Source organism: Somniosus microcephalus, chromosome 28 (assembly GCF_052327205.1).
Source record: "Somniosus microcephalus isolate GS21.2 chromosome 28, FLI_Smic_1.0, whole genome shotgun sequence".
Lineage (NCBI taxonomy): Eukaryota > Metazoa > Chordata > Chondrichthyes > Squaliformes > Somniosidae > Somniosus > Somniosus microcephalus.
In genome coordinates this window covers 47,236,909-47,249,629 of record NC_141014.1, presented here as the reverse complement: position 1 = coordinate 47,249,629, position 12,721 = coordinate 47,236,909, and the positions used below count along the sequence as shown (strand labels likewise).

Sequence of the window (12,721 nt, the reverse complement as noted above, 5' to 3'; positions counted from 1 at the left end):
ACATTCTCACCACTGAAGAAGTTGCTCCTGAATCCCCTGTTAGATTTATTAGTGACTATCTTATATTTATGGCCCTCAGTTCTGGACTCCCCCACAAGTGAAAGCATTTTCTTTCCATCTACCTTATCAAAACACCTTCATAATTTTAAAGACCTCTATTAGGTCACCCTTCAGCCTTCTTATTTCTAGAGAAAAGCGCCCCAGCTTGTTCAGTCATTCCTGATCGATATAACCTCTCAGTTCTGCTATCATCCTTGTAAATCAAATGTGCACCTTCTCCAGTGCCTCTATATCCTTTTTGTAATATTCTCCTTAGAGCAGAAAAGGCTAAGAGGAGATTTGATAGAGGCGTTTAAAATCATGAAGGGTTTCGATAGAGTAAATAAAGAGAAACTGTTTCCAATGGCTGAAGGGTCGATAACCAGAGGACACAGATTTAAGATGATTAGCAAAAGAACCAGAGGCGACAGGAGGAAAAACTTTGTTACACAAGGAGTGGTTAGGATTGGGAATGCGCTGCCTGATGGGGCGGTGGATACAGATTCAATAGTGGCCTTCAAAAGGGAATTGGATAAATACTTGAAGTAGAAAAAAGTTCCAGGTTCCTGGGGAAAGAGCGGGGGAGTGGGACTAACTGGATTGCTCTTTGAACGAGCCGGGACAGACTCGATGGGCCGAATGGCCTCCTTCTGTGCTGCACGATTCTATGGAGACCAGAACCGTGCACCGTACTCCAAGTGTAGTCTAACCGAGGTTCTATACCAATTTAACACGTTGAACTCGGGTGCGGTTCGGCTGCAAGCACTCCCCGCACTGAGGTCAGAACGGCACTAATGGTAACTGTTTGCATCTCACAAAATCTATGAGGTCGACGTTCACCCCGCTCCGTGCCGATACATTTCCTACAGTCTGACTACAAAGAAGCACAGCCCTGGTAGCAGCTCCCCGAGTGACGGGCTAGAAAATACACAGAGAAACATAGAAGATTGGAGCATCAGTCGGCCATTCGGCAACTCGAGCCTGTTCAGCCATTTAATGAGATCGTGGCTGATCATCCAAATTCAGTACCCTGTCCCTGCTTTCTCCCCATATCCCTTGATCCCTTTAGCCTCAAGAAATATATTCAAATCCTTCTTGAATATATTTAATGAATTTTCCTCAACTGCCCTGTGTGGCAGAGAATGTCACAGGTTCACCACTCTCTGGGTGAAGAAATTCCTCCTCATCTCAGTCCTAAATGGCTTCCCACTTATCCTTAGACTGTGACCCCTGGTTCTGGACTCCCCGCCATCGGGAACTTGCCTGTTTTTTCTGGAAGAGAAATTTCTGTCTTTACATCCGAAGGGATTGTGTGATGGGGAGAAATATTTAATGGAAAGTCAAGCCTCATGAGTCCCGGTTCTACAGAATCTGAAAATGTGAAATGAATAATACTCTGGTGTATGTTCCATAACACACAAAGATGTTTCCAATCAATTTATTCCATTTTTAGAATATTAATTCACGGGATGTGGGCGTCGCTGTCAACGGCCAGAATGTATTGCTCGGCGCGAGTCGCACTGGAGAAGGTGGGGGTGAGCCGCCTTCTTGAACTCCGTGCGGTGAAGGTACTCCCACAATGCTGTTAGGCAGTGAGTTCCAGGATTTTGACCCAGCGACGATGAAGGAACGATTGTAGGAAAATTCATCGATAGCGAAGGATGATTCTCAGCACCTTGAGCTTTTGAAAAGCAGCAAATTGTCATTTAATTCAAATGAGAGCGTCGAACAACGAGAGACTTTCCGATTTGAAGAAGGTCAGGGAACCCAAAAGCAATGACATCACCGAGACTGATCTCCCAAACCTGCCGGTTTTCCATAGCTCTGATTGGCTCTGGGTCTCCCCCCCTCCTCCCCCACACCCCCTCTCCTTTGTTAATTGGTGCCTGGATTCAGGAAAGATTCCTGATTGGCTCTCAGGGATTGTCAATCGTCATTGGTGATGTCATTCCTTGTTTGAATGCAGGCTGTCCCAGTAGTATAAATACAAGAGCTTGAGTTAGAAAGGGTTAGTTTTTGAACTTTCTAGGTGCTAGTGAGCAGTAATAGTATAACAGGAAATAGTGAAGATGGCCTCCCAAGTACGTCAGAACTACCACAAGGACTGTGAGGATGCTGTCAACAAGCAAATTAACATGGAGCTCTATTCCTCCTATGTTTATCTTTCCATGGTGAGTCTTGTATTCCTTGTAGCTCTATTCTTAAAAGCTGGACATTCTGTAGTTCCATGAACTGGCTTTAAATTATATTTCTCTTGACTTCCTTACCTGGGAAAGCAATCTTTGAGCAGTGAGTACTTCAGGGTGAGCTTGTTGTGTTGATGGCCTGCTCCTTGTAGCAGCTGCACTCTGTTGACCAGGTTTAATATATGGAACTAGCTCAGCTGCTGCCTGAGTTTGTAACAGAAGAGCACAAACCTGGTCAAGTGACTGTTGGTGCTTGTTGATATGAAACAAAGTTCAGTTTCAGTGGAGTGACTGTAGTGAGTGACATGATGGCAGGTCCTCACTAGCATTCTCTAACTGGAAGTGAAGTTCTGGGAATCCTGGTGTTGAAGCCTTGTTCACTGTGCCTAGATCTCTTTGGCTACAAGGCACTTTGGGAGGTAGTCAATGAAGCCACCTGTTATGTGGGAAATGCAGCAGCCAATTTGTGCACAGTAAGCTTGCACAAACAATGAGACTCATCAGATCATCTGTTTTGGTTGAGGGATAAATATTGGCCTGGGAATCTGGAGAGAACTCCCCTGTTCTCTGAAGTAGTGCCTTGAGATCTTTCACATCCACCTGAGGACAGACAGGGCCTCTGTTTAACATCTCATCTGAATGACAGGAAGTAGAGGAGGGACTACTTATCCAGCAGTAGAGTTTAGTTTGACTGGTCATGAAATATAATCCTGAACTGTAGTTTATAGTTTTTATTTGTTGGTTGACTGTTTCATCCTGGTTCTTGGGAGGAGAAGCTGGCCAACATGTTCAGATTAGTGAAGTGAATTGCATTTTGCTAGTTAACCAATGGTATCTTCAGGATCAAGGGAGAAGCCAGGGACAGGGTACTTGTTTGGATGATCAGCCATGATCTCACTAAACGTTGGAACAGGCTCAAGGGGCCGAATGGCCTACTACTGCTCCTATCTTCTATGGTTCTATCTATTTTTGCAAGATTAAGAACTCACTAGCTAACTAGGGGTAAATATAATCTTGCATTGTATATGAAGATCTAGGTCTGATGAAGCTGTTTAAAATTCTCTCCACAGTCCTATTACTTTGACCGGGATGATGTTGCCCTGCGTCACTTTGCCGAGTTCCTCAAGGAGCAGTCACATGAGAAACACGAGGATGCTGAGAAACTGATGAAATTCCAGAATCGGCGTGGAGGCCGAATCATCTTGGAGGACATCAAGGTTGGAGTCAATAAATGAGTGGCCTTCTGTTGGGTTCCCCTTGTTTCCAATACTTTCTAAAGCAATGCTGTCATTCTATATTCCTGTGACACATTGGTTCATGGTAACATGGATTTCTGGCTGCTTTTCACCCCTGTTTTCCTTGTGCTGTCTTGTGTCTTTTTTATTTAATTCATTGTAAGTGAACTGTGACTTTCACCTTCAGAAACCAGAGCAGGATGAGTGGAGCAATGGTCTGGAGGTGATGCAGAGAGCTCTGCAGATGGAGAAGAATGTCAACCAGAGTCTGCTGGATCTGCACAAACTCTCCACTGGGAGCACTGACCCTCATGTAAGTTCTTGGTGGGTTTTTGGGTATGTTGGAGGTGGTGGAACCTTGCTGTCCTTGAGCCGATTCAACAATCTACATGCCCAATCGCTTTGTGTTGGGGTGTCTCCTGGGGTCTTAAGGGGGTTGGGGTGAGGATGGGACAGTTGGCCTTATGTGGACATTGAGAATAAGTGTGTCGCAGTGGTTCCAGGATCTAAGCATCTATTGTACAGGAATTACTAGATCATTTGAGCAAATTTACATCATCTCAATTACACCACTTGACTATCCTCCAGTCCAAGAGGATTAAAGTCCCAACTCTAGAGGAAGTGGGGGGAGCTTGGATGTTCCTTGATATCTGCTACTGGCCATAACTAGTTTCACTTTTTGTTTCTTTCAGTTGTGTGACTTCCTGGAGACCCACTACTTGGATGAGCAAGTGAAGATAATCAAGAAGCTTGGAGATCACATCACCAACTTGAAGAGACTGGGAGCCCCTGAGAATGGCATGGGAGAGTACTTGTTTGACAAGCACACCCTGGGGGAGAGTGACTGAAGCTTATTGTGTTCAGTACTTGTGTTTATATAACTGTGTGGGAGACCCTGTCCTTTCAGGGACTGATGGGTTGTGTGACTTTGTACAAAGAGCTGTGAGACCTGGGCTCTATGTAATATCAACTGTCACTAACTGTAAATAAACTGTTCAACATTGGACTAGATTTTGTCTCCTTGTAAATTTGAGTGGTTGCTTATTTTCTGATAACATTTGGTTGTCTTCAGACAAGAGCTACGCTGGGCTGTGTCCTCTGAGATGGTGTGCGTTGGCGACGTATTTCTTCCACCAGCTGCACGGCCTCAATTACGCCACGCAGCTCCTGTTTGTGAAAGTGGGCGGCATGCGTGCCAGCCTGCGGGAGCTGCCTGTCTTCTACCAGGAACTGCTATGGGTTTGGAACTACGTCGCTTCCAGGCGGAGCTCTTTTCTCCCCCCCACCCCCCCCCCCCCCCCCCCTCAGGAGCAGCGGCTCTCCTTCGGCAGCCGTTGCTCAGGAATCCGCACCTCCACGACCGTGGGTTCGGGTGGCTGGCGGAGCGCAGGGCTGTGCCTGGCAAGGTGACCAGAGTCGGGGATCTGCTCGATGGCGGAGGAGCGGGCTGGATGGCGCCGGAGGAGCTGGCGCGGCGCCGGTCCTGGGCCAACGTCCGGCTCGTGGTCCAAGCCATTGAGTCGGTGAAAGTGGCACTGGGCCCCGGCTCCACTAGGTGTATCGAGGCGGCTTGAGCACGTGGGGCGATCCCGTCCGAGCTTGCCCCCGTTCAGACGGAGTTCCTAATCGGCGCCCGGCCCCGAAACTCCCCTCGGAAACCGGCTCCTCACAACTTGCGCCGTCTCGAGGAAAGACCCTCCGTGCCTTTTCATTCCGTGCGGAGGAGTTTCCTGTACGGGCTGCTCCTGCGCAGACACCACTTTGCCGTCTGCGTCTGCCATCCGGACACGCCTTGGCGTGGCGTCTTGCTGACTGGCGGAGGTCCCCAATGGAGGGCTCTCTACGCGGGAGTCCTCCCTTGTTCCATCGGGGACTTGGCCTGGAGGGTGTTGCACGGAGCGGTCCCGTGCAATATGGTTTTAAATAGGTTCACGGACTCCCAGGCCGCCTGCATTTTTTGCGGCCTGGAGGAGTCCGTGTTTCATGTTTACATAGAATGTGAGAGGTTGCAGCCCCTCTTTCATTACCTGAAGAGGCTGCTCCTTGATTTTTGGTTGCACTTCAGTCCCACGCTCCTGATCTACGGTCACCCTTGTGGGCCTGGCTTAAAAAAAGCAATCAATTGGTCCGGGGGGTCGTTCAGCCGGATTGCCTGCCTCTCTTCCGCGGCCATGTTCGCGCCCGGGTGGCCCTGGAGATGGAGCACGCGGTGTCCGCCGGCACGCTTGAGTATTTCCGCGACCGGTGGGCGCCGCGGGGACTGGAGTGCCTCGTCAACCCGGAAAACCAAATTTTAATTTGATTTATGTTTCAGTTGAACTTTTGTTAATTTACAGTCAAATTTGTTGTTGGTCCAAACTAAAAGAGTACACTGGGCTGTGTTTACACAGAATGTGAGGTGGCAGTCCTCCTTTCATTATGTGAAAGGAGCTGCTCAATTTTGGGTTGCACTTCAGTCCCACGCTCCTGATCTTCGGTCACCCAGTGTGGAGGGAGCAGGCAGATGAGAGGACCTTCTCGGAGGACTGCTCCTGGGCCTTCCCAAAAAGGCCATTAACTGGTCCAAGCAGCGGGCGGTTGAGTGTTGTTCGGCCCGATTGCCTGTCTGCGCCTGGTTCTCCCTGGAGATGGTGCACGCGGTGTCGGCCAGCATGCTCGAGCCCTTCTGTGACGGGTAGGCTCCGCAGCGACTGGAATGCATCATCGACCCCAGCAACCAAATTTTAAGTTTCATTTGATGTTTTAAGTTGCAGACAATTTGGTTAAACACCCAATCTAGTCTAGTAGAATTGTCCTAATTCAAATCTGGGAGTTCCAACTGGCCTTTATGGGATTCTTTTCTTGGTGAAGATCATTTCTGTTGGTGGGGAGGGGGTGAAGAACAATACTCTCTTCATGGAGTCCCATTGGCTTAGAACCACACTGCACTAGGTTCCTACGGCTAAAGCTGACACTTCTAAGCCTAATGGAGAGTTGGAGAATAGAGCAAGGTAACTATAGGATAAACAATTAGAGACGTGGTCACAGTGTTAGAGCTTTATCTGAGTTTTGACCTTGGGTGAAAATCTGAGGTTATTCTCAACATACCTGTATCACATGAACACGTGTGTCAGTCCACTAGTCCCACTTTTCCTTACTTCATCTTTCATTCAATAGTGTTAGACCTTTGATGTGCTTTCTTAGCCTGTTCCTTCCTGTTGATCCCACAGTGTTGTGGTCCAGACAGGAACACAAGGTATCCATGGAACCCCAGCACCGTCCTTCCCTGACCAGATTGAGGGAAACCTCAGTAACTCTCATCTCAGAATGATTTACAGGACTTCCTGTTCCACCAGAGAAGATTCACCAGTCTCCTCGCCTCTTTCCATTTGTACTTTCCTTCTCGACAGTCAAACATCAAGAGAGATTAATCACTAAAACAAGTCTATAACAGATAGTCTCTTCACATCAGTGGGACAAAGTCTACACAACCAACACTACACACAGTGATTGCCAGCAACTGGGTCCAGGCAGCAGAGGGTCGTTCGGCCGACTGACTGCCGCTCTTCCGTGGCCACGTTCGTGCCCGGGTGTCCTTGGAGATGGAGCACGCGGTGAACCCGGCACGCTCGAGGCCTCCTGCGACCGGTGGGCCCCGTGGGGACTGGAGTGATTCATCACCCAGCAACCAAATTTCAACTTAATTTGTTAAGTTTCACTTAATGTTTTGAGTTTAGTTAGTCTCTTTGTTTATGGGTTGCTCAAAAAGAGTACACACAGTGATTGCCTCTCTCTTCCTGCAATCCCCCCAATCCCGTCAGCTTAACTCAAACATCCTTTCCCCGGCGGATAGACCAGACTTACCCCAGTACATGTCAAATACATGGAATGTACTCGTGCAATAGGTCATATTTAAAACATTACAAAAAACACACATACACAGTTAACCATCATTTAAAGCTGGCATGAATCTAATAATGGGGGTGAGGCGGACCTACAAATACAAAGGGATCGGGATAGGTGGGTGGAAAATGGCATTTAATGTGGGAAAATACAAAAGAATGAGACTAGGGAAAAGAAAGACTTGCATTTCTATAGCGCCTTTTACGACCACCGGACGTCTCAAAGCACTTTACAGCCAATGAAGTACTTTTTGAAGTGTAGTCACTGTTGTAATGTAGGAAACATAGCAGCCAATTTGCACACAGCAAGCTCCCACAAACAACAATGTGATAATGACTGGATCATCTGTTTTTGTTATGTTGGTTGAGGGATTAATATTAAAAAAAAAGCACAATTTACACTTCATCTAGAGCCATCCTTTGTTTCTTAACCTGTCCCATTACCATCTCCCTTTGCCTTGAATATCTCTCAATGGCCCAGTAATTCGGGTCCAAATGCGTGAGTACGGTCTGGGTACTCACGCATCTGGCCGGTGGAAATGCCGGCGTTCAGGAAGCACCGCGCATGCGGGGAACGCCGGCATTTCCAGTCCTCTGAACGAAGGGGTTCAGAGGCACAGCGCGCGCAACTGCACAGGCAGCGCGTGCGCAGTGAAATTCCCTTTTTTTTCCCCAGAGTTGCGCGTGTGTAAAGGCCTCCGATATTTACACACGGAAAAACCACACGTAAGTACTTAGTTTTTCAGGTAAGCGGTCTATTAATACAATTTAGATTTTTTTTTTCCACAGGTTTGTAATTTTTAAGAATTTACAGTAAGGTAAGTTTAGTTTTAGCCCCGATTTTTTATAAAAAAATTTTTTTCAAATTTTAAAATTATTGTTTAAAATAGTTTTTCATAGTTATTTATGGTTCATTTAAGTATTGCAATGTTTTTTTTTAATTTTCTTTCAGGTTTAAGTCGTGTTTTGGGGCCAGCAGTTTTCATGAGTTTGACAGCTCTCACTGTCAAACTTATGAATGAACTTTTGCAACCTCCCATTGGTTGCCCAGTGCCCACGTGATCCCAGCCGGCTCATCGCACTAAGTACGCCGCTGGGTCACGCACGCACAGCGCGGCAGGACCTCAAGCTGGCCAGTCACAGGAATGTCATTGCGGGCCAGATTTCAGATGTCGGCGCGCCGGGTGAGTCCACCTTGGGGCCTTGCACGCGCGGCAATCACCCGAGCCGAATTACTGGGCCAATGTCTCTTAATCTCTCCTGCCTTCCATCCTATCACAGACCTTCCCTTTTGTTCTTTCCTCCCCTCCCCCCTTTCCCAGCCTCTTCACTTGCTTAAGAATCTGTTCCATTTCCGGCTTTTTTCCAGTTCTGACGAAAGGTCATCGACCTGAAACGTTGACTCTGTTTCTCTCTTCACAGACGCTGCCTGACCTGCCGAGTGTCTTGGTAAGTCTGTGTGTTCTAGTTATTGTTAATAAGAATCACTGCACACAGACCACAAGAGTAAATTCAACAGGTCTTTACTAGTCGGAGGTCAGGCTGAACTGCCCAATAAATCATTACACAGCACTTATATACCGGTGTGGTCACCACCGGTATTACAGTATACAGCAGCCAAGATAAAGTAGTGCATCTCTTAAAATAGTTCTCTTAAAGGTGGAACGGTTACATACACCACAATCCTCCCTTTTTAGCTTAACAGTATATATTCCCCATTAAACATAACATAATAACATATATACACAACTTCATGTAAAAACAGTTCACAGATTCAGTCTCTGAGGAGGCCTCCTGATCCGAGACGGATAACGCCTTTCAGGGGTCTCTGGTTCTCGTTGCTGGGGTGACTCATCTAGTTGATCCCCTATGGATAGGACATCATCATCAGGTATATTCACTTCTGAGGTAGATGCTTCAGGTTCACTAACTTCCTCCACGGTTGTCTCTGTCGTAACCATGGGCTCGACCCTTGTTCTCGATCCCACCAGTTGGTCAGCATGACGTCGCATTACATTTTCACCAACATCTACCGTGTACATCAGGGGTCCTTGCCTGGCCCGAATTGTTCCAGATTGCCATTTCTCGTTTTTATAGTCCCTGGCTAACACCGGTTGTCCTATTTCAAAACTCCGAGTGGGCTTGTTATTGATATGGTGGAACTGTTTGTTTTCGACTTCCCTCCGCACATTTGGTTTTAACAAGTCCAACCTGGACCGCAACCTCCTGTTATAGAACATCATGGCAGGACTTTGGTTTGTTGTTGCATGGGTGGCGTTTCGATATGCCAGTAGGAAATTGTCCACCTTGTGTTGCAGTGGAATCTGATCTTCGCTCATGGCCTTTATTGCCTTTTTGAACGTCTGCACAAACCTCTCGGCCAGCCCATTCGTAGCTGGATGATATGGGGCAGAGGTATAATGTTTCACCCCATTCTTCTTCAGGAATTTCTGGAATTCCTCTGACACGAACTGTGGTCCGTTGTCCGAACATATTTGCTCTGGCAATCCATTTCTTGCAAATATCGTTCTTAGCACCGCGATCGTCTTCTCCGAGGTAGTGGTAGTCATTTTAATCACTTCTGGCCATTTAGAATGTGCGTCCACCGCAATTAAAAACATGGAATCCATGAATGGACCAGCAAAGTCAATATGTACACATTGCCATGGGGTTGAAGGCCATTCCCATGGATGCAGCGGTGCAATTGGAGGTGCATTTTGGACTTTTTGGCACCCTGAGCAGCTTTTCGTCAGATCCTCTATCTGTTGGTCGATACCCGGCCACCACACATAAGCCCAGCAAGGCTTTTCATCTTGACTCCCCCCAGATGACCTTCATGTAGTTCTTTTAGAACTCTCTCTCTTAACTTAGGAGGGATAATCACCCTTGTTCCATACATCAATGTTCCCTGACAGATGGACAGCTGTTCTCGTCTTGCTGAGAATGCCGGTAACAGTGGATCACCATGGGCTGGCCATCCCTTTACTGTCAATTCGTAGACCCGGGCCAGTGTCGGGTCATTCCTAGTCTCCCTTTCAATATTTGCATTGGTGACAGGTAAACATTCGATGATGGTCGAGTGAAAGAACTCCACCGGGTCAACCGTCGGTGCCTCCTCCTCAGTAGGTAGTGGCAGGCGCGACAGCCCATCAGCATTACCATGCTGCTTTGTACCTTTGAATTCTATCTGATATTGATGTGCCCCTAGGAAAAGGGACCATCTCTGGAGCCTCTGTGCTGTCATCACCGAAACACCCTTCTTAGGGTTAAAAATGGATACCAACGGCTGGTGGTCTGTCAGCAGTGTAAACTTCTGGCCCTGCAGGTAATGATTAAACTTCTTTACTCCCCACACAAGGCTGAGAGCCTCCCTATCTATCTGAGCATAGTTGCGCTCAGCGGAGGTCAATGATCTGGATGCAAATGCGACTGGCCTTTCCAAGCCATTTGGCAACTTGTGTGAGAGTACTGCTCCAATACCATAAGGAGAAGCATCACAAGCTAAACGAATAGGTAGCGTTGGGTTGAAGTGAGCCAACACTTCCTCTGAGGTGATCAATGCCTTGCTTTTGCGAAAGGCCTTCTTACAGTCCTCGCTCCACTTCCACGGTACTTCTTTCTGCAAAAGAGCGTTCAGCGGGTGCAGCACCGTGATTTGGCAGAAACTTATGGTAATAGTTAATCAACCCTAGGAACGACCTCAACTGGGATAAATTTTCCGGAGCGGGAGCCTTCACAACAGCTTCGATCTTGTCAGGTGACTTGTGCAGCCCCTCCTGGTCAATGACATGACCACAGTACGAGATCCGTTTCTGAAAGAACTCACATTTCTGGCGATTAACTCGAAGTCCATATTCCTTCAATCTGGTGAGCACCAGTTTCAAATTTGCAAGGTGTTCCTCAACGTCATCTCCTGTAATCAGGATATCGTCCAAGTAACATTGAGTGCTTGGAATTCCCTGTAATACCTGCTCCATGGCCCTCTGCCAAATTGCTGGAGCCGAAGCCACTCCAAAAACCAGTCTATTATATCGATACAAGCCTCTGTGCGTGTTGATTGAGAGATACTGGCGCGACTCTTCCTCAACTTCCATCTGTAAGTACGCTTGCGCCAGGTCTATCTTGGTGAAGTGTTTCCCGCCAGACAATGAAGCAAAGATATCGTCAATCCGCGGAAGCGGATATTGCACCGTGTGAAGCACCGGATTAACCGTGATCTTGAAGTCTCCACAGATGCGGACCTTCCCCGGTTCCCCTGGCTTGTTACTCGATGAACGCTTCATGACGGGAACAATGGGCGTGGCCCACTCACTCCAGTCCACCTTAGACAGTACTCCTGAACGTTCTAGCCCTTCCAGCTCAGCTTCCACAGCAGGTCGTATCGCATAAGGTACCGGTCTGGCTTTGAAAAATTTTGGGTTTGCATGTTCTGCAATCATGATTTTTGCCGTAATTCCTCTCAGTGTTCCCAGTCCCTGTTGGAACACCTCTTTAACCTCATCCAATATTCTGGACAATCGTTCAGGTTTGACATCTTTTTTTCCGGAATCTACCGTTATTGCTTTTAGGGAGTGCCAGTCCATATTTATTTTCCTGATCCACTCCCGTCCCAGAAGTGGTGGACCTCCCTCAGGTAGTACATTCCTTGGTGTTCTTTGCCCTTGTGTACCACCTTGACTTTTATCTTTCCGATGGGGTATACTCTTTGCCCCGTGTATGTCTGCAATGCTATCTCCGTATCCCGTAGGGGAATATGTGTGAATAACCTTTTGTAATCTTGCTTATTCATGACCGTCAACGCCGATCCGGTGTCCAATTCCATCTTCACTTGGACTCCTGCTATCTGAAGTGTGACCCAGATGGTTTGTAGGTCAGCTTCCTTACTCACATTGTGAATTCTCAGACTACCCAGTTCCTTGCTGTTGGAGTCTGAATCCGAATTCTGTTCATCCGAACTCTTCTCAGCCACCTTATGTACCTTTCTGCACTTTTCCTGCGGTGACTTTTTGTTGCTGGTCTTCTTTCCTGACCGGCATACTTTAGCTATGTGACCAAGCTTGCCACATTTTCTACATTCCTGATTTTTAAACCAGCATTGGTTCTGATCGTGTGTTGTCTTTCCACAACGATAACATTTCGCTGTACCCAAAGCCATTTGATCTACGCTGAGTACCGCTGCCTTCAGCTGCATTTCCGCAGTGCCTCTCGCTGCGGCTTCGTGCGATGCTGCAATAGTGACAGCCTTATCAAGTGTAAGATCATTCTCTTCAAGCAGCCGCTTTTGTGTTCCTTCTTTCGACAATCCACACACGAATTTGTCTCTCAGTGCCTCTGTCAGTCTTTCCCCAAACTGACAGTATTTCGCTAACTTACGCAGTTC

The 12,721-nt window shown here is 47.4% G+C and overlaps 2 protein-coding genes across 2 annotated transcripts in view; both read left to right on the top strand.

Moving 5' to 3' along the window:
- The window catches only part of LOC147099771 (ferritin heavy chain B-like), a 74,106-nt gene that overhangs the window by 24,407 nt on the left and 36,978 nt on the right, over positions 1-12,721 (top strand). The gene's annotated exons all lie outside the window — the stretch shown is intronic.
- LOC147099776 (ferritin heavy chain B-like) lies at positions 1,509-4,562 on the top strand. The gene is made up of 4 exons (XM_085969161.1): positions 1,509-1,574; positions 3,296-3,442; positions 3,648-3,773; positions 4,533-4,562. Exons 1-4 carry the CDS (start codon positions 1,509-1,511, stop codon positions 4,560-4,562), a joined length of 369 nt encoding a protein of 122 aa, XP_085825287.1.